The sequence below is a fragment of the Contarinia nasturtii genome, unplaced genomic scaffold, assembly GCF_009176525.2.
Source record: "Contarinia nasturtii isolate CC-2019 unplaced genomic scaffold, AAFC_CNas_1.1 Cnas_scaffold_533, whole genome shotgun sequence".
Classification (NCBI taxonomy): domain Eukaryota; kingdom Metazoa; phylum Arthropoda; class Insecta; order Diptera; family Cecidomyiidae; genus Contarinia; species Contarinia nasturtii.
The window spans coordinates 2,665,539-2,691,313 of NW_022197885.1; the positions used below are offsets into that span (position 1 = coordinate 2,665,539).

Below are 25,775 nucleotides of genomic sequence, written 5' to 3' on the forward strand. Positions count from 1 at the left end.
CACACACACACACACACACACACACACACACACACACACACACACACCCATCGTTTTTATGGAACAAACCATCTGACCCAAAGTCATCAAATCTCTGACACCGGCACTTTACCAAAACAAACCAATGCACTTCAAATAAACGTGCATTTGGCGCTCGATATACCTTTTGCAATACCGGTGCAAAAGTCAATAAAAAAAATACAACAAAGAAAGGAAACGGAATGGGAAAAATATTTTTCCCATCAATATTTAAGGATACCTGCAAATATAATCAAACTAGCAGATGAAATCTCGAGGGCAAAAAAAATGCTTTCCCTTGATTTTTTTCTGTCTTTTCTCAATATTTGTTTCGCTTTTTTTGTCGGTGGGATTTTAGCAACGCATTTCTTGTTGTTTTGCCAACAGCCATTTGATTTTTCAAAGTAGCGGCTGTTGCGACGATTCCTGGAGACATAATCAACATGTAAGTAATGTGTTTGTCGCCGATGAAAATCGTCAGCCTTGGCTCTGATTCTACAAAAAACACAATTCCAATGACAAAACTCACGCATATGTTTTTCAAGGAATTTTGTGTCATCCTCATGCCGAACACATGAGACACACCATACGAAATGACGATTTTTCCTGATGAATAGTTAATAGTTTAAAAAGACTGAATCACGCTGTAAGGCGATAATTTACGCTATTGACTGATATTTATGCATGCGATAAACGTACAAATAATTCGCACTTGCAACAACACTATATTTAGTAGAAACACCTTTCGTTGGCATCAATCACAAATTAGGCAAAATGAAAAGTGAACAATTTTTTTTTCCTTTTATGAAACGAAAGATGCGAAAAAAAGCAGAATGCACTGAACCAAATTATATGTTTCGTTTATGTGTCCCATATGCACTGTCTCCGTTAATGCACTTCCTAAGCATTTCTTTCTCTTTTTTGTCACTGCATTTCGTATGTAGATTATTCATTCCACCGAGATGATTATAAGCAAATCCATGTACATCTGGCCGACATTCGATACTGCAACCGGCACACGCTCAAAATAAATAGCGTTACCAAACGAGAGAAAAAAAAGGGAAAGAGAAGGAAAAAAAACCGAAGAAAGCATCAGTCACATGTTTTGATTGATCAGTGTGCACAAGTTGGATATGTCGACGCACCGATTCGTTGTTAAAATGCAAAGTTCAATGTGCAAAGAAACTCTGGTTAGAAATGAGGGCTACTTGTTAGTTGGTCGGTGTTCAAATCATTAAAAATGAACTGGAACACTGGCCATTGGAATGGCAGCAGCTGGTAAATATTAAGCAAAAATCAAAGTTATTAACTTCTCAATCGTAAATAGAGTCATAATCGATGATTTCAATCACAAATCATTTCCTTATGTGATTCACATCGAAAAAAAATCCAAATAAAATTGACATTTGCAATCCAGCTGAAGAGATCGCGATGTTCTCATACTTTTTCCTCTGAATTTATGTCTATATTCGGCTTTATTCGACTTTATTTTAAATAATATATTGAACAATTTGGACATTTGGAAAGCATTTTGACGAAATTATGTCGAATATGATAAGGAAAGCATATTTCGAAAAAAAAAAAAATCTCAAATGACTTTAAGAAATATATTGCTGCCATCTGTTTTTAATCCTGGAAAAAAAGTGCATCATCTGCTCGTCGCTCCGATAAAAAAATCTTTTTCAATTCTTCGCATTGTCTCATTTCCACGCATCGACGAAATAGAAAACTTACTTTCGTTGCAGGATATTTCACAGAGTAAAAGATTTCTGTATGTTTTTTTGCCGTTCCTTTTTGTGCTTTGTTTTCTATACGTTTCTTTTTTTTTCAATTTAGAAGCGTCTTTCGTACAAACATGATTTGTTTGAGCATCGTATTCTGTGCTGTACATCCATATGCTGTTCTACATTCGTTTCTTCTAATTCTTCTTTTTGATCCTTTCTTAAGGCGTAAGTGACACACATTTCACTGCTTCAGAAATCGATGGTCTATTAACGAATACAAAAAAATACGATTGCATAAAAAAACTATGCTTAGAAAGACAAAACGAAAAAATAATAAAACGAATAGAAAGGGTTGCGACGACATTGAGAGATGAATGTTAGAATGCTTACAAATTCAATATTTTCTTGAACAGCTGTATATAGCCAACACCAGTTTCTTTATTTAATTTAAAAAAATTACAGATATTCAGTTGGAATTGTAAATATTTTTGAAACAGCTAGCTCTTTTTAACGATCATTTCTTTGAAAAAATTCAATCAATATTTTAAAGTAGTAAAAGGTGACCGAATATTAGCTGCTATATAAATGTTCTTCTTTTTTTTCCAAATACTACGTTTTGCTTTGGAAAATGTTTACAAAATACGATTTTTTTTATAAAATTACAATTTGAACACTTAAAGAATGTATTTTGGTGTTTCTGTTTAAAAACATATAACTAAGTTTACTAACAATATATACAAATTAGGGAATTTTAAATTTTCGAAAAGTTCTCGGAAGTGTCAGTGCGATCAGATGATTTGTTAATATTTTCGGTACTTTCCCCATCATCATTAGCAACATTTTTGGCTGTAGCATTATCATCAACAGCCAACTGGTGTTCTCCCAAAACGATGTGTACAGTTCTGAGCAAAAAAAGTAATAAAGACAATAAGTTAAAAAGAACTTAATAATACAATATTTTACACTTACAACATGAAAGAGAACAGAATCAATTGCGTTAAAAATGTTAAAACATATATTCCAGGAAATGTGCCAACCGTCCAATTGTAAATTTGCGAATATAACACGGAACTGACCAACGGGACAGCATTGTCACAAACCGAAAAAATCGCAAACACTTTGCCACGCTCGGATGATTGAACGACTTTGGATGTCATGGATCGAAGCATTGGCCCTCCAACCTATGCAAAAATCATCAAAAATAAATGAAGTCGAGAAGATACCCGAGATATACATAAAAAAAAATACTAACCACGACACTGGAAAATGCTGCACCAGCATAAAATGATTCGGGAATTTCAGCAAATGCGTAGAAAATTCGAGCTGTCGCAAAACAAAAGGCTCCAAACATGGCAATCGTTGTGTCTTTCAATTTGAGCAATTTGGTAAGTATTGGCATTCCAAAAAATAACACAATAATCTGCGACGTGGATTGAAATACTTTGAAACTACTAAATTCGGTATTGGTCCAACCGAATTTGATTTTTGTATAGAGAAATGTGTAATATTTTTCATCACGTTGAAATGTATAAAAGAACATTGACGCAAGAAAAATCCAAAATAAAATATGATGCCTGTTCGCACGTTTCTTTACTAGAGTTTTAATGGTGTCGGCAACATGTTGTCGATCGAAAAAATCGCCAGCAAGTCCACAGCACCCAACTTCTCTAATGGAGTTTTGCCTGGTGGATGTTCGCCACTATTCGAAATTTGACTGTATTAGTACAAATTTTTTGTTCCAAAAGGTAAACAAACATAACATACCTTTAAATTAACAATCGCATATAATATTGAGGTTGACAAAATTACTGCGTTAATACTGAACATAATGAAGTACGAATGATTGAAGACCTTATTGAAGAGATACGAACCTGCAATGCATAATTGTGAAATAATGTACCGAAGACGCAAGAAAACAGATGTAAAAATCATACCTAAAGCGATCCCTGTTGGGAATGTCACTAAATATGAAACCTCGAGGAGTGTAACGCGCAAAGTTCGATTTGCAACACTCGATACATCTGATATATAAGCGAAGGCAGATGCAAATATTACAATATCTACACCCGTTATGGCACTCGGAATCGTTGCTGTGAAAATGATATATTCTACAGGCCATTTTTCTAAGGAAAAATATTAACCAATTTGAACTGTGAACATTTTTTTTTTTCAGTTTTTAAAGAAACGAACACGAATTACCATAGTGAATGTTCAATAAAATTCCCAAAACATAGATTAGCTTTCCAGTTAATCCAATGAGCAATGGAATTTTTCGGCCTCGCCTATCGGACCATGATCCAATGAATAGTGATATCACAATGGGAAAAACATAGCCCGCAATATGATTCCATTGAAGAAACGTCGATACTGTTATCTGTATGTGTTAGAAAAAAAAATACAATTAGATTTCAAAGTCAGCGCAAAGAAAAACATTATTCAACATACTTGTACTTCTTTGTGAATATTATTATATGTCTCGTTCTTAAGATTATCACAAATTTTAGCTTCGACGCCATGGTTGACCATGCATGCTTTTCTTACAAACAATTCTTGTTCGATGACTGTTGTTAATTGAAATGCAAACATGTACAAAAACATCATGGGCTCGACGGTGATGTATCGAAACCATGCCTGTCGTTGCCCAACATTGGGGTTCATGTTTCTTAAAATTTAAAATAAAATGCTCACTTGAATTACGATGAAATAACAGAAATTGGTTTTTTTTTTGAAAATTGTACAACTTTATCGGTTAGTATCTCTTATCTAAACGTTAACTGTTCTTTTTTTTAGCAATTAAAGTATTTTTATGAAGTAAAACTCATACCTAGAATGTGATATGCGGTTCAAGAAAATAACTTTCACTATTATAAACTAAATTCTCTTCTCGTAAACAATAGTTACTTAATCACAGACCAATCACATTTCCAACTTTTGTGGAAATTGAAAACAAATATTTTTTTCTAACTTGTTGATTACATTATCAGATACATTCATACACTGTAATACATTTAATGTATTTTTCCATATCGATACTGACTTGTTTAAAACAACAATAAAAGCTTACAATTGAAATTGATAACATGTGTTAAAGTACAGCAATGTGCAAGAGATCATATTACTGATTTCAAAGTGGAAAACAAATCAAATATCTAAGCAGAGCTTTGATATTGATCAAATACACACAAATCCACATGATGTAAGATGTTATTGAAAACATACATCAAAAACTTAAAGCTGTCATTATTACAATGACATATTCGACATGTGCGTTCACAGATAATTTCTTGAATTTCTCATAAGAATCGCAGAGGGCGACACTTTGATATGGCGTACAGAGCTTTGGATAGGTTTTCGTGGCATTTATTATTTTTATTCAATATTCTGACATCTTTTTAGGAATTTTTTTTAACGTTGTATTTTTTTCTATGGGATTAATTGAAATTTCAATTTGATGTTTTTAATGAAATATTTTATTGGAATATTTAATTCAGAAATGTTCTTTTGATGTTGAAGCCGTATAACTTAAATAACGGCCAAAAATGTGTAGAAACTTAGCTTTGTTCGAGGGATTTGTCATCATTTTCAAAATATTTAATGGTTGGGATATTTCTAGGAAAATTTAATTGAATTGTGACATCTAAATTATTGTCATCAACAATTGGCTGTTGTCTATTCAATATATTGTGTACAATTCTGAAAAAAGTGCTTATTAATTAATTGAGTTAAAATGAGTTAAATGTGCCTATTTTTTCGCTTACAGCATTAAAACGAAGACAATAACTTGGGTTATAAATGTTAAGACAAATATTCCAGGAAATGTTCCAACCGTCCAATTGTAAATTTGCGAATACATGGTTGAACTGACCATCAGCACAGCATTGTCGCAAAGTGAAAAAATTGCAAACACTTTGCCACGCTCGGATGATGGAACGGTTTTTGATGTCATAGATCGTAGAATGGCTCCTCCAATCTAATAAAGGATATTATAATATCACTGATCCAATGTTAATATATTGAAATCCAGAAAGAAATAGTAAATTTACTGATTCTATAGAATCCAACCCATATTTAATACTCACCGGTCCGACACCAGAAATGGCTGCACCCACGTAAAATAGTTCGGGAATTTCGGCAAATGTAAAAAAAATTCGGGATGTTGCAAAGCAAACGGCACCAATCATAGCAATTGTCGTGTCTTTGAATTTTAGTAGTTTGGTAAGAATTGGCATTCCACCAAACAAAGCTAGAATCTGTGATGTGTATTGAAAAACTTTGAAATTTGAAAATTCTGAAATACCCCAATTGAATTTCATATTCGTATACAGATAAGTGTACAATCTTTCGTCACGTTGAAAAACATAACAAAACATGGCCGTTAGAAAAATGCACAGCAGTAGGCGTCGATTATTTTTGCGTTTTTTTACAAGTGTTTTAACGGTGTCGACAACATGTTTTCGATCAAAAAAGTCGCCACAAATTCCACTCCATCCAACTTCTTTGATAGATTTTTGTTTTGTTGATGTGATCCACTGTTCCAGAAGGTTCAAACATGTTTAATGATTGAAATATTTTTTAAAAACACAACGACATACCTGCAAATTAACAACCGAATAAATAATTGAAATGATCAAAAGTGTTCCATTTATACTGAACATAATGAAATACGAATGATCGAACACTTTATTGAAGAGATATGAACCTGTAATCAAAATTTTTGGATTTTTTTTAGTGAAAAATTCAAAATAATTAATATTCAGAGTATGAATCTGAAATTATGCATACTTCATACCAAAAGCGATTCCAATGGGATATGTTATTAAGTAAGACACTTCCAAAATTGATATACGCAATGTTCGATTCTCAACGCTTGATACATCCGACAAATAAGCAAAAGCGCACGAAAATATTACAATATCTACACCCGTTATGACACTCGGAATCGTTGCTGTGTAAATGATGTATTCTACTGGCCATTTTTCTAGAAAAAAAATTCAAACTATAAACTTGATTTTTGAAATAATAATGTGAATTCAAAATACCAAAGTATATGTTCAATAAAACCCCCAAGACATAGATTAACTTCCCAGTTAATCCAATGAGCAATGGAATTTTTCGACCACGTCTATCCGACCATGAACCAATAAAAAGCGAAATTAAAATTGGAAAAATATTGCCAGTAATGTGATTCCATTGATAAAACGTAGACACTGTTATCTGAAATGTAATAGAATCTAGTTTTTTTTTGGAGTTAGCCACAATATTATTCTTCATACTTGGACTTCTTTATGAAGATCAATATAGTTTGTAAGATTGTTACAAATTTCCATTTGGATGCCATGATTGACCAGGCATGCCTTTCTAACAAACAATTCTTGTTCGACGACCGACGTTAATACGAACGCAAACATGTATAAAAACATCATGGGCTCGACGGTGATGCATTGATACCATGGCTGTTGTTGTTTCGGATCAATTGTCATGCTTTTTGTAAAAAAATCTTGCTATTTTATTTTGATTACACTATTCACCGATACAATGTGCACATTCTTCAAAGAGACAAACTGGTAAGATATTATTGTTCTCATCAATAGATTTTGTCACGAAAGCAATGATAAAAGAGAACACATAAAAATCTTTAATCATTAGATAAATGTCGTTATCTTTAATAATATAATCTTATCCAATTTTTGGATCTATTTTCTTCCCTTTAATTAAAAAGAACAATTAAAAGTTATGAACATTATTTTATCTAATCAAATTTTCTATCAAATGTTTTGCTTTATGTTTATGTGTAATTCTTTCTTCTCTTTTTTTAATTACAATATTCAATTTTTAAATCAAAGGCAATTACCTATTTTCTCGTCTCCAATTAGTAGGAAAAGAAATCAAAATGTACACAATAAAATTTAAACATATGAAAATCAGTGATGGTGTAGTGGGTTGCGCGAAATCCATAAAATTTATATAATTAATCCACTACGGTGACCTTAGTTAATGAAGATAACTGAATATATCACTTCATTGAAAATAGGACGACGAAGCATTACTACATGTTAATTGAATCGTTGCGGCGAAAGAGTAGCTCTTATTTTTCTCCAAATAATACTGCAACATGAAGTTTTTTTCACACGGTTTATTTGTTGTAATACAACAAAAAAACTATTCATAAAAAACTTTATGTTGCAGTATTATTTGGAGAAAAATAAGAGCTACTCTTTCGCCGCAACGATTCAATTGGTTAATGGTCTTAATGGAACTCAGCCGTTGTCAACGAAGCACGACACCTAAATCGCCTAAAGCGTAGTCAACCGATCGTGCGACGTTGGCAAATATAAACTTCTGATATGATATTGTGATTTAAATTGACAAAATGAAATTAGTTCTAAGATCCCATGATCATTTTGCTTATGCTGCATTTAAGCGGTTATGACATCGAAATTTGATATTTAAACTTGAGTGAATGTTCGAGTACCGTGACTGCAATAAACGTGATAAAATAATAAAATCAATCATCTCCTGTGAAAATCGTGTGATTATAATTAAATATACAAATGCACATGCAAGTATTGAAGAAATAGTGATGCGGGTACCCCATGGCGCGAGTAACCTGGAAGTCATAATTCCAAGAGAGAAGAGAAAAAAAAAGTGAAAAAGTGATTGAAAAGACATTGATTGGTTATGATTTCTACTATAGCTTTGACCGAAGAAAGTCAACGTGATTCAACGGTAAACATGAATGATACAACAATGCATTTGCCGCCAAGCTATAAAGAAGCGACTAATGCAGATGCTTAACCAAATATTGAAAATCACGAAGATATGCCACATCTGGATAAAATCACGAAGATATGCCACTGGCCATGAAAATTCCATAGTTAGAGCTGTGGCTGGCGCGTTAGTAGGAAGGAAAGCTTAGCAGAAGCTGATAATATGAAAGATGGAGATCTCGTCCGATGAGTTTCAGCGATGCGTGCTCATGAATGCCGTTCGAGAATTGGCTGGAATAGGGGACATACTTCAATCCGAGATGACACAAGATTCCAATAATACACAATAATTTATGCTCCCGTTACAAATGTATAAATGAAAATATTTACAGCATAAATACTGTCTTCTAAAAATCTAAATACATCTTGCAATAATGATTTAGGCAGAACGATGCCAGATTACAGATTCTATCTCCATATAATGATTTTATAGACAAGGTCTTAAATATCCAAGATGCTTTAATTCGTGAAAAGGTAATGATCCGCAAAGTTCGATTTCCAAGTCTTTGTTTTGTGATACAAACTGCAACATTTTGAATGCACATATGTTTATTACTCACACTAATAGATTTCATGACTAAAACCGTGATAACACACGATTTGTCAGACAAATTCACAATATATGTAAAAGAGATCAGTGAAAAAATCTTATCTATAAAAGGCTAGCGGTCGAACGTCCCCGAACGGACGAAATGTCCGGCCGTCCGTCTAACATTTTTGGTCCATCCACAATTTTTTGATGGACGGACTGTTCACGGACGGACGGACACCCTAAGAATTTGATCGAACATTAAACGGACTGATATGTTGGACGGACGGACATGTCCGGACAATTTATGGATATGGATTAAATGAGTAGACAGCGATTCGAATATAAAAAATATCTACAGACGTACATGTTGGATGAACGGACGGAGAATGCATGAAAGGCAGTGGACTTTGAAACATTCATACGGACAGTCATGTGTGGATTCCTTGAAGAAAGCATTGTGAGTCATACGTACAAAGCAAGCGTTCACAAACGCCAACATTGATACAGCACATCACTATAGTGCTTCGTATCTTCGTCAGTGCACGAAGTGCTCCAAACGCACAACGAAGGCATAAGCGATGCAAGCATCATTTGATGCAAAGTATCAATGCTGAGATTTGTGAACGCTTGGTACAAAGAGAACAAAATAGATTTGTTCCCACAACATTTCGTCCGTTCGGGACGTTTGACCGCTAGCCCTATAAAAGATACATGTTGCTATCTTCATTTCCAACAGTTGATTTCCATTTCTTCCTCTTAATAAAAAAGCACAATTTCTATCATTTTATCTAATCAAATTTTTCAGAAACAATTTATTTTATTTTTTATGAGTTTGTATTTTGCTTCAAATTACAATATTCCAAAGGATCAAATTTTCAAATGAAAATGAGATTAAAAGGCAAATCGAAAAGTTAAAGTGGAACTCGTGCGGAAAAAGGCCACGAGAAAAAAAATAAGAAAAAAAGAGATAATGTATAAAAAAAACTTAAAGCCTAAAACGACTTATTTTACATTTGTAATGTAAATAATTTGTAATTTCAAAAAAGTTCAAAGTTCATCATCATTAAACGTAGTTGCAAAATGCCTATCAACTATTATGATACATGTGTGTTTGCTGAATCGGTATAAATTACATAATTTAAACAATAAAAATCAAATAAATTATGAGGAGAAAAAAAATTATAAATTTTTTAACAAAATATATTGTTCAAAAACGGTTTGTTTGTATGTTCAGCTCCAAAGAGGGAAAAATTGAATAAAAGTTATAATAATGAACGAATGTAGTATTTTTGTTGGTCGATCTATAAATCGATGCAATTGAATGATTTGTTGAGGTTTTCGTATGTCAAATTTCCATTCTTAATTTACATGAGGCACATTTGTTGCAGTCGTTCGTCTTCCACGTCTTGCTCCACGTCCCGTTAACAAATATGACAAATCAAGTGGTTGAACATCTTCGTTCAACGTTCGCTGTGACTCCCTCAAATGACCCAAGAATTTCTCCAACCGTGTTCGTTTCTCGTTCAACGTCTTTTGTGGTGGTGGCATTAGCTGAACGATTGGCATCAATGGCTTTTTCGATGGTTGAATTGAAATTTCATCAGGACAGCGACGTTTCTTTGGGGCTTGTTTCATCGCTGTCGTATTAACTTCATGCGGCTGTAAAACCAAAAAAAATCATTAAAACAAACTCAAATTCCATAACATTTCATAGTAGCTAGCATAGTAGTCAATCTTACCAAATAACTGCGTGTAATTTTCAATCGTTGTCGGAACTTTTTGAACGCATAATTTTTTGTGCATACTGGATATGGATTTTTAATTTTGGAAAATAATCGAGCCGCCTTGTCAACACGTAATTCACAAATGTATACATGAGATTCAATGCTGTCCATTGGTCTGCCTTTCAAGAATGTATTTAGATCCATGACCCAACACCGGCCCATAATCAATTCGATAGGAACGACTTCGTACAATGGAACCCGTACCACTTCATTTTGGTAAAATTTACGCGTTGGTTCGTGATACGTTTCATGTGGTCGCAAATAATGATGACCATAAATAAAGCGACGACCATCATGATCTTTCCACATGCGTTCCACACGGAATATATCGCATTCATTGTGATCAATTTCACCGATTGTTTCGTACGTGTGTTTTCGTGTCGCTTTGGTCTTATCTCCATCGGTTGATCCTTCGATTGGAATGTCACGCAGCACATAAACCGTGTCCGATTGACGAATTTGAAGATCATTACCACGCATCAATGACAAATAGTATGTGAAACCCTCTTCGGTTTTATCTTTCAATGGAATCTCATAGTCAACGTCACGTAGTGCACATTTTTCGCAAAAGTAATCATCGGCTTTTGTATCAGCACCAGTACATTCGGCATGTTGCCAAATTTTACATTGTGAACATTGAATCATCACACCTTCATCACGATACAAACCACAAATGCATCGTATATGCTCTTCGTTTGGATCTTCAACTGGGCACAAAAATGGTCCCGATTGTGTTTCTAACAATGTACTCAATTCGGCCGATTCACCACAAATTGCCACCAATTTATTGTATAAATCGGTTTTCTTTCGCGCATAAATCGTTTGCAATTGCATTGTGATTGTTGCTTCGGTCGAATCATTTCCATAATACTCGATGGCATTTTCAAAGAGACGATTCACATCGGCATCGAATAGAGCGGGTCTATCGTACACACCTTTTTCAACGTTTGCTTCAATCGTTTGCAAATCAATGGGGCTCTTTATCTTTTCATAATACTGTGGATTCTTTTTCTTTGACGGTAAATTTAATTTTGAAATGGCATATTGACCGGACGCATCTAGAATGGAAAGAAATCGATATGTTGTAAAATATTTTATGGCTCATGAATGGCGTAGCATATTTTTCGGATGACAAACCTTTGAAACTATTCAATTCTTCATAAATCTCGCGTAGAATGCCAGCGATTCGAACGGTTTTTTCAACGACTGGATCGTGTTCGGCGATGGTAACACCTCGTGTTCGAATATTTCGTGGAACTCTCAACGCTGAGATTTTCGCTGTTAACGATATTTGTAGATTATTCGAATTGGTCTGTGTCGGTGTGTTTTTTAAGTTTGCATTACGAATCTGTGGGAAAAATTGTCAAATAAATTAATTGAATTTAAAATCAATTGTTGCAAAAAGCAGTCAAGTACCTTTTTCAAATTTCTCAATAAGAAGCAATGACCCTCGATTGCAAGCGTTTGTTCCTTGGCACTTGGCAGTTGGAAATGTGAACGTTGTGCCTTTGCGTGCATGAATCCTTTGCTCTTCGATGCGCCGCCATGCTTGAGACGCTTAAGTCGGCCCTTTTTCTTGTCGATGGCTTTGTCTGAATCCTGTTAAACAAAGAAAACTCATCAGGAACACCGCTCAAAGTATTCAAAATCAAACAAAAGTAAAACAAACCTTATTTTCAATGGGCCGAACTCTTTGTGATTTGCCGCCGATGACACCGCGACAATTTTTCGATTCGCATTTGCAAACCTGTCCTTCGACCGGATTGAACAACGCAAAATTATAGTCATAGGTGAGTTCTTCGCCAGGTTGAATGTCTCGCATTGCGAATAGACACATGCGACTCAAACCATTAATAGACCATTTTTGCATTTCACAATTCGGTTCACACGAGTGATTGACAAAACGACAATCGCTGCCCATACGATGACCGTCAATGAATAAGCCACCTTCCAAGTGCAAGCAATAATGATGAATATCATTGACATACAATGTGGCCATTCGATCTTTGAATTCACGTTCAGACACCACCTCACCGACATACTCCAAAATGTATGTACCTTTCTTGATGACTTGATTGGATTTAACGCCAAATCCTTTATTCTTGGTCATAAATCGCTCAACCGATGCAACAATGTGCTTTTGGATCTTTGTATTTCGGCATTTATCGCCGCATGGACATGTTTCCGGACTACATTCCGTATACACCAATCGATTCAAACAATTATCGCCACATTCGTACTCCGGTTTGCAGCTGCATTGCGGCAAATCTGGTGATTGTATTGGTTTTACAGAATCGGCATAGACGTTTGTACGAAGCTTCTTGAAATTCCAACTATGAACCATATTTCGACCGGACAATTTGTCATGTTTATGTGCATACCACAAATCGTATGGCAACGTAAAATCGGTTTGTGTCTGCAGCAGGTACTTGTCAAAGAATGGCATTGGCAAAAGAGTGTCACTTGCTGGCTCTTGATCTTCAACCGTCTTTTTATCGATTGAATTTGAATTTTTCGATTTTTCAATTGGCAACATATTCGTTTTATAAAAGTTTGAAAATAGACCGGCCACCAAATATTTTTTCTTCAATTTGGCATGCGATTTTTTACTGTCAATCATTGGAACGATTTCATCACATGCATCAACGTAATTTACGTTTTCTTCTTCAGGCAATGGTTTTTGATCATCCACGATTGGCCCAATCCATTCATCGAAGGGAACAATATCATTCACATCTGTGACCGTTTCTTGTATTGATGGCTTTGATTTTGGTTGTATTTTATCCTTGCTTGGACTCTTTACCGCTTCACTCTTTTCGGAGCGAGCCCGTTTTTTATCCACGGCACTTGTGTCATTGTGAATGGTTGGCGTAGCGGTTCGCTTGTGGTTTTCATGTTTATTCTTTTGACTTTCACCTTTGTTTTCGTCCACAATGTCACGGCGTTGCCTTTTACGTCCCTTATGCTCTTCGTCAGATTTTGTCATTTCCGTTGGAGACGATGCTTTTTTGTTTGTATCAATTCGACCGTTTATTGTACGTTTTACTGATTTGATTTGATGTTCATTTTTCTCCAATTTCGAATGTTCATTTGTGGATTTCTTATTTTCCGCCAAAATTTTCTCTTGTTCCTTTTTTGATGATTCAGGCTCTTTTTTATCGACTTTAGGTTTAGTACTTCGTTCTGTGGATTTTGCAGTAACTGTTTTTGCCAAAATTTCTCCAGATATTGTGGACGATTTTGAGAGCTTCGATACTTTTGCTGGTAAGCTATCGTCTTTATTCAAAGACGGTCGACCACGACGAGGAGCTGGTCCTTTTTCAACTGTATTTTCTTTCTGCTTTATTTTGCTTTTCAGATCAATTTCTTTAGTCTTCGGTCGTTTGAGATGTTTTGATTCGTCAACACTGTCATCGATTTCATTTTGTTTTGACTTCGGTCGTTTGCCATGTTTTGATTCGTCATCAGTTTCGTTTTGTTTTGTATCGGTCTTTGTACTCACTTTTGATTTTTTATTTAATGGCTTTGATTTGGTTTTTTGTTGATCGGAACTTGTAGTTGAAATCGTTGACTTGGAATTTCGTTCGATAAAATTTCCAGTTGGTTCACCTTCTGATGGCACACGATCACATTTTGCTGTCAATTTCTCCAATTGAGCTACTTCCAAACAATTCAAAATGATTTTCGGTTCGCAGGTCAACAATTTGGAGTGATCTAAAATAACATTGGGCGTAATTACATCTTCTGGATCTGCTTCAGTTTCGATCGGTTTGGCAATGGTGGCTGGTTTCTTTTTCTTTTTTAACGTCGGGAATCCGGTTCGATTTGGTTTCTTACGTTTTCTCTTTCCGATTTTCATCGATGCACCAGTTCGATGTAACAATTTCTCCACAACTCTCACAGGGGCCACTTTATTGGCATTTGTTTTTGATACTTTGCCATCATTTCGATTTGTTTCGTTGGCTGCTTTGTTTGCCATGGATGGAATGGGAATTTCAGTAAATGGTATCTGAAGTTCTAAATCGATACTTGGTTCAAAAACACCTGGAGGTGGTTCTTTGTTAATTCGGGCATTGTTCACGCGTGAATGGCTGGCCTTTGTTATGGCAATGTGTTCAACTGGCTGAGTATTTGGCGGTAGTTGTTTTGATTTTGGTGTGGCCGTTGTTGCTGCTGTAGTATGTGAAGATTTTGATGATAAACTTTTCGGTGCCGATTTTGTGGTCAATGCTTTGGAACGTTGTGTAGAGCCTTTATTGGTAGTCGGTGTTTTTGCACTCGAATCGGTATTACTTTGAGTATTCGAATTGGTTTTTGTTGATGTTGAACCTTCTGGTCGTCCTTTTTTACGTGTATTTTCGGTTTTCTTGGATTGTGAGTTACCTTTGATTGGCACCGTATCGCCTGTTATTGAAGCTGAGACCGATGCTTGAATCTCTTGCAAATCTTTGCACGTGCTGTTGCTTGTGGCATCGGTCGAATCAATAACGTCATTCAAATCGACTGGTGTTTGAAGAAGGTGTCGTTTTTTTGGCGTAATTGCCTTTCCGGTGGTTTCAGTCTCATTATCCGGCTCAGTTTGTTCGTCATCCTTTTCGTTTGCATTGACATTTTCACTTTTCTCGCCGGGTGTCAAAAGATAATGACGTTTCTTTAGCGGTAACTTATGATCGTCTGGGCTTTTTGTTTGGACTGCTTTTTTGTTTCGTCGCTTGGAAGTGGTTGCTGAACTAACTGTTGGCACTTCTGTATTTTCCTGATTTGTTTTACGTTTTTTCCCCGTTCGACGTGAGCCCGACGCTTTGGCCGGTTGTGAAGATTTTTCTTTCTCGCTGCGTACCGGTTTTTCTATAATAATGGAGCACATTGAAGAGAACGATGTCGTGAGCAAATCGATTTGTTGTGTTATTTTGGCTGAATTTGCTTCGGATACTTGATCGGTGGTGGATTTGAGTCGCCTTCTGCGACGCCTTCTAAATGGATGTCTTGAAATTGTCGAACAATGGCTGCTGCAATGACTTACTGCTGATGATCGTCTTCGTCTGATTAAACCCGCTTTGATTCGTCCCAATTTCAATGAACTGCCATCGTCTTTGTAAATGCTCGATGTGATCGTTGGCATTGAATCGTTCATCGTAAGCAACATGCTATCAAAATTGCTGTTGCTGTGTTTGTGCTTTGGCATACGATCCGACTGGTTGCTGGAAACATCATCGGCCAATGCAGCCTTCTTTCCAGCATCTCGTGAGATCGAATTGCTTTTGATTGACTTTTTTGGCGACAGTTTTGACATTGATGCTGGTTTGGCTCGAGGTACTGGTTTATCTGATGAATCAAAACTACTACTGTCATCATCATCATCATCACTATGGCCCAAACTTAAACCAGCCAACATTAAAAGATCTTGTTCGTTCACCGTTGGTTTTGTTGATGATGCAGTTTTGGTTCGCCGTTTGCGTCGAACTTTCCGACGATGCCGTGTACTGCAATCACTTCGATAGCCACACGACTTTGCTTTAATGCTGTAATCACTTTTATAACCACTGCGTCGACTTTTACAGCTGTAATCGCTTTTATAGCCGGACAGCATGCGTCGATTTACATTGCAATAATCACTTGTGTAGCCGCTTTGAGCTGCCAATACTTTGCTGCAAATTGTATTTGTGTCACTGCGATAGCCACATTCGCTCGGTCTCCGAAATTTCTTGTTGATATCGATTTTTCGCCAAACTGGATCAATTTTTTCGATACCTTGACTATCACGATTTTTTGAACTTGCTGTGTCCAATTGCTGCTGGTGATTGCTGTGTTTCTTACGACGAGGTGGATACAGTACACGTTCCGTTGCATAAATACTCTTTTCCAACGTTGACATATCGATTTTCTTAGCTCCAATTGTCGTTGATTTTTTGCTTGATGGCACTGGACTTGTTGATGTTATGCCAGAATCAGGCGATCCACTATTTACATTTGCCGATTCATTGGTGCTAGTTGCAGGTGGCGGATTTTTTCGCGGTCGTCCACGTTTCCGTTTTACTTCGGTGGTTTCTTGTGTCACATTATTTGTTACTGTTTTGTCGTTGGTAATTTGTTCGTTTTCCGTGTCACGAATATGATTCGAATTTTGATTGCTCGATACCAACATTTGGGTCTTTGCAACAAAATCTCGTAAAAGTGACGATGTGTATTGTGTATTATTGCCTAGGGATGATCAAAAGAAAAGAATGGAAAAAATGGCAATCAGTCAATAAGTAATGGAAGAGAATCGAAAAATTATTATGTGTATTATTACTTTTTTCGATTTTCGAATCCTCACCATCCGAACCACTTTCAAACCGTTGAATGGCCGCCATCACAAGAGCCGGAATTTCCATGTCACTTGACGATGCACCATCGGTATTTAAATTTTGATTGGCCGTCGATTTGAGAAAATCCGTTTTGAACGATGATTTTGGCTTTGGCAAAGGTGAACGTTCGTCCAATTCACTGTCACTTGATTCATCACTTGAATCAGAGTTTGAATCGCTCGTTTCAACATTCGCAGTTTTCTGGTTGATTGTTCGCTTTGCGGTTACATTTTTTCGAATGCTACTGTTACCATTTTTGTGTAGCTTGCTGTTGCCATTGTGTTTCGGTAATGATTTTGGCGTAAGTTTATTTTTTGAACACATGGAACTTGAATCGCTATCATCATCGCTATCGCTGCAATCTGAACAACACGATGAATTCGTTGTTGAGTCGCGTCGTTGCCGCTTTGACAACATATTTTTCATTGTTTTATGTTCGTCACCAGCACCACTTTCCTTCAGTTCCGTGTGTTCTTTATTCAATGGCTTTCGATTGGCATTTGTTTCCTCCGTAGCTGGGCTGTTACTTTTTCTTGGCAGTGTTTTTGGTATACCAATTTTCATACGGAGACCAGAATCTGTGTCGTTTCTAAAAAAACAGAATGGGAGAGAGTGTGAGAGAGAAAAATCGAATAAAATTCGAAATGAATGAGAAACAATGTTAGTTCTTACTTCAAAATGCTAAATTTTGTCGTTGATGGAACCTCTTGATCGATCGACGCCTCACTGCTCGAACTACTACTGCTGCTTGACGATGAATCGGATGCCTTTTTAAATGCAAACACATGATCAAACAAAAAAGAAAAAAAAAAAACAATTTATTAGCCGATTGGTTGATGAAAAATGGTTGCAAAGCACGCAACTATTCAACAAACAATGAAAAAGCATTGAATATAAAAGAAGTGTGTGTGCTCTTACGTCATCAGAGTCAGAAGTTGTACTGTCATTTGATGGGCCCGTTTTCTTCAGACTCATTTTATCTGTTGATGGGTTGATAATGCAAAGAAGAAAGAAAAACAAACTCTATATACATTTCTACAAAAACACAAACTGCACAACGCTATCGTAACTCTATATCAAAATCTATAATCTAAAGAGTAAATGCCCGAAAAGTGAAATACACACAAACTATTTATTTCACAATTGTCAAATAAATTTTGTATCTGAAAAATGAAAATAAACTCAGTACTTACAGGACACTGATTCGATGGAATTTTTTATTTGTGTCTGTGTCATGTTAAATTGTCGATAGTTCAGTGATGGATCCCATTTGGAAACCTTTGATCTCTCATTTCTCAACCGTTCGTTTTTAATATTCACCAATATTCAAATGAGACAAAATGAATTCTATGCTATTTACAATTTCACGTTTTACAAACTTAACCTGAATAGTTTGTTACTGTCTATCGTTTCAATAAAAACATACGAATAAAAAACAAACGATTCAATTTATATCAAATATTTAGAATCAACACATTAATGGTCAAATGTGATTTTATTTTTCCAACAAAGTGATATAAATTCACTGTCAATTATCTTATATCGCAACACGATGGGTGTCGAGTTAAGCTCTATTCTTAGTTCAAGCTATTGCTTGTCAAATTGCATCAACCAACCACTTTTGCTCGGTTTCATATACGGTAAAATACACACATGCATATACACTGTAGACCTCACAGTTAAAAGTCTATCTCGTTTGAGCAGTCAGACCATTATTTTTTTTCGTTTTTTGTTACATTTCAACAAGAAATCAGTTTAATATACCGTTTATGATGCGATCTCTGAGCTAAATTTCAATCAATTCGTTTTTCTTTGTATGTACACCGTATGAACTATCAATGTCGACAATGTCTTATTTGCGCTTAAATCGTATTTTCGCCAAAATTGTTCCGTATTTTATAAATGCAGCACAATCATTTTAAAATTCTTACAAAACTAAATCATTTACACCGAAATTTCTTGTGTTGTAATTTATAAAGTCACAAACGAAAACAGAATTCGTTCGGTTCGCTCCGATAGCGAGCAATTTATTTTCTGTAAATGATATTTTGTGTATGAACAATATTTTAAGATGGCGCCTCATTGGCATTTCACATAAACCCACAATTGCCATACTAGTTTGTGTCTATGTATCGGTGTATGTGTATACGAGCGTGCGGTCATGTACATGGTGCAAGTTTTCGAATAAAACTAGTATATTCTCCCGTTATGCTTTGCATGAAATATCACGTTTTCAGAATTGTTTTTTTTTTCATAAATTTTTACATTTTTTTTCTTTCGAATTCAAAGAAATTTCATCTCATTTGGTTTCTATGAAGTGAAATTTTTTGTTTCATGGTTCAAAATTCTATGCAATCCAAATGTAAATAATAACAATAATGACCGTTCTGACAATACACAACTCACATACACAAACACACACGTATATACGGTGACATCAACATTTCAATGCTTTGTTGTGTTGGTAACGTGCACTGCACTCACTTTCAAAATGTACACATACAAATAGACAAGAGAGATGTCACAATGTTTTGCATATGGCCCTCGTTACGCACAACTACAGGCTCACATTCACATGCACCGAATTTGTTGCTATCATCTCGCACGCACACAATCATATACAAGTATCGTCTTCTCTTTGTATTGTATAGCTCACGATAGTCCATAACAAAAATTCGTTGGTTGATTGGCGCGCACTTTACATACAATGTGAATGATACATAACTTCTGTGAAATGTATGTATACAGACAAAGTGGGTCACATTCCATTCTTTTATCACATGGCTAATTCATTTTACATTCCAAAATAAAATTGCAACAAACATTTTAATTATACGCAAATATTGTTCATTTATTCAATGTATCATTCTGAATGGGTCATTCTTTTTTATATATATGATTTTAATTTGTTCGGATTCATGTTTTTCCTTTCTTATCTCTAAATCGAAATTTAACGGTTAACGAGAACTGTTCCATTTATAATTAATGTGGAAAAAATAACAAATATAAAAAAAATCAAATTGTGGTTCAATCCAATTCAAAATTGCTTTGTGTTTTAACGAATTCAATTTGAAATATAAATGTTTTTCTTTATCTAAATGTTTAAATTACTTATATGTTTACGTAGGAAAAAAAATCTTATTGAATTTGCACGGAGATCGTTTGGGTAATGTTGTTGAATTTTTTTTTTTTTGTGAAAAGGTTTTGTAAAATTGGACCAATATTGTCTCTTATCATTTCATCGTCTTCAGGTTGACATTCTTAAAACCAGAAATTTCCGCCAAAATCTCTTTCTACAAACAAAATCAAAATATATCGATTAATTTATGTGGATCTAACTCAAATCATGTTTAAAATTCGATCATACGATTAGGGACATTGGAGGTGCATAGAATGTCGAAAATTGACAAATGCTATGAACAGAGCTGTTAATGCCCGGCTAGTTATTGCCCGTACCTAATCCATATAACATTTGTCTGAATACATGTCCGCACTTCCGCGGTATCTATAATGGATTTGGCTATGAATGGCGGTATTTTTTCATTTCTTCAATGTTCCTCCGATCAAAATCAAGAAATTATAAAGTAAAAAAATGTTCAAGCATATGCCAGTTTTCAATGGATTCCATGTTCTTATCAACGACAACTTATTTCGATTTAAAATGAACATACTCATGGTCGAAATAGGAAAAGTCGATTTCGGAGACGAAATGGGTCACGTTCACGTGGGTCATTACCGAAACGTATGCGTCTATAGTGTGCATTTCGCACCAATGCTCGAACACCAGTGTCTTCCTTGTGAGTGTAATCTTTGTTTATAACATTTTTGCTGGCACGAACTACGGTTAAATATCGCATAACTTCTTCTTCCATTAGGGCCTAAATATCGATAAAAAAGTTTAAAAATCATTTGCAAAGTCATTTTATGTATATATATTTAACTTACGTTTAGAATAGCCTCATCGTTAAATTCAGCGACAGTAAGTTTCAATTGAATTAGTGGTCGATTTTCAAAGACAGTTCTGCGTGTTTTAACAATATTCCGAATGAAGTCTACATCAAAAGTAAAGCAACCTTCGAAAATAGTAAGTTTCTCAAGCCTTGGTGCGTGTTTGATTAGGTCAATGACTCTGTTCACGTCTAACGGTATAGACGAGAAACGAATCTCCCTTAATTCTGGCAACTTTACACCAAGATAATGTAAGTTATGATTGAATTCAGCAAAGATATGATCCTCTCTCGGTCGATCATGTGGATGAACAATGTCCAATGTAAAGTGTTCCAATTTTTCAATTTTGCTGATCTCATCAATGAGTTTCACGATGAAATATGTTCGACTAAATGATAAATGCAGTTTTTTTAATTCGGTGAATTGCGATATATTTGCCAAATCGGTGGTATTTTGTGCCATCTGTGACCGTTGGCTGTAATAATCATCTTCATTGAGAATAATTATTTGAGTTAGTGTGGGGCATATGTTATGCCAATTTTTAAAGAGATTTGCATGCAAACGATAACTTGTTTCAATCAATAATTTTTTCAATTTATGAAATTCAGGAACCTTCAGAGCATTCGGTAGTTCGCCACTACTTATGTCTATATTTCCATTTGATCGAATTCGTAACTCTTCCAATACTAGCCAAATCGATTTGAAACAAGCATAATTGAAATTCATTTCCAAATCGATGTCGAGATAGTCGAGACAACGGAGTAATGGCTTCATTTGTTCAAATTGTGCGGTGGTCACACCAAACGACATTAGCGTCAGTTTTCGAATTTGTGGACCAATGTATTGGAATAATCTTGAACATATATACCTAAGGGGAGAATCACAAAAGAAAAGAATAAAATTCAAAATAATCGATAAGTAATCGGAAAATAATCGAAAATAATCAATAATAATTAATAAGTAAGTGAACATATATACCGTTGGGAAAGTGCATTGAAAGATTTTTTCGATATCGTTAAATCTTTAACCGAATGACCAAAACCACGAAGTTTCAAAATGCCACGCAATTGCATCAGTGTGATTATTTTGTCGACCGATGAACGACATATGTTCAATACATTTATTTGTTTGGCAAGACCATGAAGTCGTTGGTTATACTTTGACATTTCTTCCAATTCGAACACATTCAAATAGCCAAGAATTTCATGAATACAATCATCATCTAAAGCTGTACACATTTGTTCATACATGCTCTCCTTTTTCGATGATGACGGCTGTGCATTGGCAGCTAAATATTGTTCCACGTCTTTTTGTGGTTGATTCCAAGTAAATGCTTGTTCCACCTCAATTTCAACACCTTCAATATGGTGCGGATATCTACGTAATGCATCTGCCGCTCCAAGTTCATTTACGAATGTCACGTATGCATAGTATTTGTCCGGTGGAAGATGATTTACAGCAGAGGTACTGGGTCGACCCGCATCTAAATTTTTCATAAGATCATAAAATTTCAATGGTTCGGACATGACTTTTGCATGGTAAACGGCCCCAAATTGCGAAAAATATCTGCACAGTATTTCTTTGGAAACCTGAATAAAAACACAAGCATTTTATTTATCTAATCTTGAATTATCATATCAAACTTTCTATTTTTATATTAAGAACTACAAAATAAACAAATATTATAACGATAAAAAATCTCATAAGGTCATTTAAATTAATATTTTACTAGTGTGCACAATGATATGCAAAATGTCGGCTGCAATATCAATTTCCGAAAAATCAAAATGTACCGCTATAATAGTGTGTGGCAAGTCAGCCTAGTGCAACTCACACAGACGAATGTATAGACGAAAAAAAGTCATGTTAAACTTACACTGATTGTTAAGTTTGGTATGTAAATGGTCTTAATTGCAATGCCTTCTTCGGTGAAAAATCCGTTCATGTTTATGCCTGATTGTTCTTCAGTGTTCAATAGTTCACAATAGTTTTTTTGTATCTCTGCTTTATGAATTCCTTTTTTTTCGTTGCTAGAAGAAAAAAAGAAAAAAATTCACTTGTTCAATATGTAATGTTCAACAATTGTCGAAAGATTTCAAACAAATTAAGATAAATCATGTGACACTAAAAATGCGTGCGCTGATTTCAATATTAAATGAATAATATACATTGTATTCCAACATACGAATTTGTTCAAAAGTTTTTTGCTGTGAAAAATTGTCAGAAGTTCTTCCAATTAGGTGTATTTTCGATCTAGTGCAAAATAAAACTAAAGACAATAAATGACTTTATGACATGAAGTTGAATTGGATATTTAATGGAATGTAAATGGCCCTCTATCTGCGTTCGAACAAACTAATTCGCTTTTTGGTGAATATTGTCACAAAATATCTGTTTCAAATGAGAATATCAGAGTTTTCTTGTTGTTGCATAGATTTATTTTTTATTTTTGTTTCGGTTTTGGTATTAAATTTAAATGGATATTTTTTTTGTTACTTTTTCACACATTTTCTTGGTATCGCTCAATTTTTTTTTCTATTGTGATCTTAATTCACAACAAATACATGTAAAGGAAATTGGATGTAATGACATTCAAATAATTAGAGTATGAAATAGGTCGCCGAAAGTCCTATTGTCTTGGTTTCAATTCGTCGAAACATGGCCGAAGGAAAATATAAGTTTTTTTGCTAGGATTATAAAACTCATGCCCTTTACTCCAATCATATCCGACAGCGTATGCAAAGATTTCACCACGAGCATTGAAACAGCATTTAGTAATCGCTTCGCCCATCGATTCCGATGACTTGAGTTTTGTGCGGGCGTCTTTGTCCCAGAAACTGAATGTACCATCGCTTCCGACCGTTACCAATGTTCCATGAACCGGGTGGAATTTGATATCATTCACAGCATAAATGTCTTGAACATTATTGTTTGCAGTGACACGATGACATTTGAATGTGAAATTGTCTTTTGGATTCACCGGATTCACCTATAATTTTTAATTTTCATACATTAAGTAAAAAAAAAAACAAATATAATTTTCTATTTTAAGTAATCAATGACACTTACATATTGAATGGCAACACGACCTTCAATACTGCCCAATGCATAACCGGTCGGTGTTTTCTTTTTATCACGGAAAATTGAAACGGCACGATGTTGGAACTTCAATGGACTGTCAGTTTGCTTGAATTCAGTCGGTTTATTTTCTAGTGAGTACACAATCAGTCGTCGGCCGGCTGTACCCACAATGGCCATGGGATAGTCAACATCAGCACAGTAACAACGTTCTGGCAAATTAATGGCCATCATCGGTGATGGGGATCTATTTGTGTTAAAATTAACAATTACAATTGTATGTTTTCGGTGTTTTTTTGTACAATTATTACCTGGTGTCCCAAAATTTGAGTGTTTTATCCCAAGAACCAGTCATCAAGCATGTGTAATTTGTTCCCTTAACCCAATGACAAGTTTGTACGGGTGCATCATGTTGTGCCACCTGCATCATTTGATTCGAAGCCAAATCCCAACATTTTACTTGCTTATCGCACGATGCAATAAACGCTTTTGTGCCATCCTATTGAAGGGAGACAAATGCATGGCATTTTTTATTTAGATTGCCGAGAAATATAATAATTAATATAAAACTCACATCTGTCCAGCACACATCTAAAATTGCCGATCCCATGGTTTGCATTTGTTTTGGTACTGTTTTTCCAGTTGATTCAACTTCCCACAATCGAACGCTTGAATCCCAACTGCCGGCAAGCAAGAAATTTTGTTGAAGCGTAATCGGACTAAACTCCATTGCTGATACTGTGTCTTCGGGTGGTGAAGATACTTCGATGTCTTTCATTGGATTGGTTTGTACTTGTGGCGTTGCGCCAAACGCACTTTGAGAATTTAAAGGTGATCCGAACATGATTTTTTTATTTTTCTATGTTAAAAAATTCTTTAAAATTCAATTTCGCATGAACCTAACCTGAAAATGAAAATGGACGAACAAAAAATTAACTTCTTTTCTTCAATATACGCTTGTGTTATAAAATTTGAAAAGAAAGACTTTTTATTTGAAATAAAATGGATAAATAATCACAATTTTCTTGTATAACTTACATAAATTTGAATTCTTGACAGAGAGAATATGTTGTAAAGCGCGACTTGATTGTTTGTGTTTCGTTTTGCGACTTTTAAGTTGTTGCTGCTATACAAATAGACGACAGTTGAATTTGACAGTTTTGGGACAGCATTTGGGACATTATAACTTCCCCTCTTACGAAATGTAATACGTAAATTGTAAACGATTTCTTATATGCGATGCGGTGATGGATTTGAATTTATGCTTACTTCGATGAGACTTTTGGATTATTGTTATTGCAAGGACTTTGTTTATCAAACGGATTTTCAATCTAATTACACATTTTTACAATTATGTAACAAAATGAACTCAGCGAGCATCGGATTCATAGATTTTTTCGATCAAAATATCGTTGCACTCAATGTTTTTAAATTTAATCAATAATAAAATTAGTCAAAATACGTCGTATGATCACATAGTATCGAAAAAAAAATGTACGTGTATGCGAATTGTGTGTGTTCAAAATTATATTCAAAACATGTGCGATATGACCGAAAATCGATGGTAGGGATATCGT

The 25,775-nt window shown here is 35.0% G+C and overlaps 5 protein-coding genes across 9 annotated transcripts; all 5 read right to left on the minus strand.

Annotated features, from left to right (window-relative positions):
- Nucleotides 1-2,142: 2,142 nt before the first annotated feature.
- Nucleotides 2,143-4,849, minus strand: LOC116339585 (thymic stromal cotransporter homolog). Its single transcript, XM_031765549.1, has 8 exons — nt 4,567-4,849; nt 4,188-4,404; nt 3,942-4,116; nt 3,677-3,865; nt 3,507-3,613; nt 2,995-3,441; nt 2,712-2,923; nt 2,143-2,644 (listed from the first exon to the last, which is right to left on the minus strand). Exons 2-8 carry the CDS (start codon nt 4,398-4,400, stop codon nt 2,494-2,496), a joined length of 1,494 nt encoding a protein of 497 aa, XP_031621409.1. The 5' UTR covers nt 4,401-4,404; nt 4,567-4,849; the 3' UTR covers nt 2,143-2,493.
- Nucleotides 4,850-5,194: 345 nt separating this feature from the next.
- LOC116339753 (thymic stromal cotransporter homolog) lies at nt 5,195-7,704 on the minus strand. 2 transcript variants are annotated; one of them, XM_031765788.1, is made up of 8 exons: nt 7,594-7,704; nt 7,016-7,288; nt 6,782-6,956; nt 6,532-6,720; nt 6,335-6,441; nt 5,822-6,271; nt 5,501-5,712; nt 5,195-5,435 (listed from the first exon to the last, which is right to left on the minus strand). In XM_031765788.1, the coding sequence occupies exons 2-8, from the start codon at nt 7,220-7,222 to the stop codon at nt 5,294-5,296; spliced, it is 1,482 nt and encodes a 493-aa protein (XP_031621648.1). In that variant the 5' UTR covers nt 7,223-7,288; nt 7,594-7,704; the 3' UTR covers nt 5,195-5,293. The 2 variants fall into 2 exon arrangements, with proteins under 2 accessions (XP_031621648.1, XP_031621647.1); XM_031765787.1 differs by having other exon boundaries at nt 7,016-7,303; nt 7,594-7,654.
- Nucleotides 7,705-9,823: 2,119 nt separating this feature from the next.
- On the minus strand, nt 9,824-19,213 carry LOC116339428 (histone-lysine N-methyltransferase ash1). 2 transcript variants are annotated; one of them, XM_031765289.1, is made up of 9 exons: nt 18,366-19,213; nt 18,091-18,152; nt 17,845-17,939; nt 17,118-17,761; nt 12,495-17,026; nt 12,242-12,424; nt 11,963-12,173; nt 10,781-11,883; nt 9,824-10,700 (listed from the first exon to the last, which is right to left on the minus strand). In XM_031765289.1, the coding sequence occupies exons 1-9, from the start codon at nt 18,406-18,408 to the stop codon at nt 10,401-10,403; spliced, it is 7,173 nt and encodes a 2,390-aa protein (XP_031621149.1). In that variant the 5' UTR covers nt 18,409-19,213; the 3' UTR covers nt 9,824-10,400. The 2 variants fall into 2 exon arrangements, with proteins under 2 accessions (XP_031621149.1, XP_031621150.1); XM_031765290.1 differs by lacking the exon at nt 18,091-18,152.
- A 979-nt stretch (nt 19,214-20,192) lies between these two features.
- Nucleotides 20,193-23,424, minus strand: LOC116339791. 3 transcript variants are annotated; one of them, XM_031765839.1, is made up of 6 exons: nt 23,306-23,424; nt 22,997-23,150; nt 22,099-22,709; nt 21,118-21,988; nt 20,909-21,050; nt 20,193-20,465 (listed from the first exon to the last, which is right to left on the minus strand). In XM_031765839.1, the coding sequence occupies exons 2-6, from the start codon at nt 23,063-23,065 to the stop codon at nt 20,434-20,436; spliced, it is 1,725 nt and encodes a 574-aa protein (XP_031621699.1). In that variant the 5' UTR covers nt 23,066-23,150; nt 23,306-23,424; the 3' UTR covers nt 20,193-20,433. The 3 variants fall into 3 exon arrangements, with proteins under 3 accessions (XP_031621699.1, XP_031621697.1, XP_031621698.1); XM_031765837.1 differs by having other exon boundaries at nt 20,844-21,050; XM_031765838.1 differs by having other exon boundaries at nt 20,844-21,050; nt 23,289-23,387.
- Nucleotides 23,425-23,577: 153 nt separating this feature from the next.
- LOC116339543 (mRNA export factor) lies at nt 23,578-25,364 on the minus strand. Its single transcript, XM_031765482.1, has 5 exons — nt 25,237-25,364; nt 24,773-25,102; nt 24,510-24,697; nt 24,190-24,445; nt 23,578-24,109 (listed from the first exon to the last, which is right to left on the minus strand). The coding sequence occupies exons 2-5, from the start codon at nt 25,040-25,042 to the stop codon at nt 23,750-23,752; spliced, it is 1,074 nt and encodes a 357-aa protein (XP_031621342.1). The 5' UTR covers nt 25,043-25,102; nt 25,237-25,364; the 3' UTR covers nt 23,578-23,749.
- Nucleotides 25,365-25,775: the final 411 nt, after the last annotated feature.

What these genes read in the sequence shown, in the direction of transcription:
- LOC116339585 (XM_031765549.1), bottom strand. Translation starts at nt 4,400, where the DNA reads ATGAACCCCAATGTTGGGCAACGACAGGCATGGTTTCGATACATCACC. An exon ending in CCCAACAGGGATCGCTTTAG is followed by an intron (nt 3,614 to 3,676) that starts GTATGATTTTTA and finishes TATGCATTGCAG; the next exon opens with GTTCGTATCTCTTCAATAAG. An exon ending in ATGCGATTGTTAATTTAAAG is followed by an intron (nt 3,442 to 3,506) that starts GTATGTTATGTT and finishes AATTTCGAATAG; the next exon opens with TGGCGAACATCCACCAGGCA.
- LOC116339428 (XM_031765289.1), bottom strand. Translation starts at nt 18,408, where the DNA reads ATGACACAGACACAAATAAAAAATTCCATCGAATCAGTGTCCT. An exon ending in TTCCATCGAATCAGTGTCCT is followed by an intron (nt 18,153 to 18,365) that starts GTAAGTACTGAG and finishes ACCCATCAACAG; the next exon opens with ATAAAATGAGTCTGAAGAAA. An exon ending in TATTGAGAAATTTGAAAAAG is followed by an intron (nt 12,174 to 12,241) that starts GTACTTGACTGC and finishes TTTTTCCCACAG; the next exon opens with ATTCGTAATGCAAACTTAAA.
- LOC116339753 (XM_031765788.1), bottom strand. Translation starts at nt 7,222, where the DNA reads ATGACAATTGATCCGAAACAACAACAGCCATGGTATCAATGCATCACC. An exon ending in ATCTTCATAAAGAAGTCCAA is followed by an intron (nt 6,957 to 7,015) that starts GTATGAAGAATA and finishes ATTACATTTCAG; the next exon opens with ATAACAGTGTCTACGTTTTA. An exon ending in ATTCGGTTGTTAATTTGCAG is followed by an intron (nt 6,272 to 6,334) that starts GTATGTCGTTGT and finishes CTTCTGGAACAG; the next exon opens with TGGATCACATCAACAAAACA.
- LOC116339543 (XM_031765482.1), bottom strand. Translation starts at nt 25,042, where the DNA reads ATGTTCGGATCACCTTTAAATTCTCAAAGTGCGTTTGGCGCAACGCCA. An exon ending in TAGATGTGTGCTGGACAGAT is followed by an intron (nt 24,698 to 24,772) that starts GTGAGTTTTATA and finishes TCCCTTCAATAG; the next exon opens with GATGGCACAAAAGCGTTTAT. An exon ending in GTCGTGTTGCCATTCAATAT is followed by an intron (nt 24,110 to 24,189) that starts GTAAGTGTCATT and finishes TAAAAATTATAG; the next exon opens with GTGAATCCGGTGAATCCAAA.
- LOC116339791 (XM_031765837.1), bottom strand. Translation starts at nt 23,065, where the DNA reads ATGAACGGATTTTTCACCGAAGAAGGCATTGCAATTAAGACCATTTAC. An exon ending in TTCAATGCACTTTCCCAACG is followed by an intron (nt 21,989 to 22,098) that starts GTATATATGTTC and finishes TTCTCCCCTTAG; the next exon opens with GTATATATGTTCAAGATTAT. An exon ending in ACGATGAGGCTATTCTAAAC is followed by an intron (nt 21,051 to 21,117) that starts GTAAGTTAAATA and finishes ATCGATATTTAG; the next exon opens with GCCCTAATGGAAGAAGAAGT.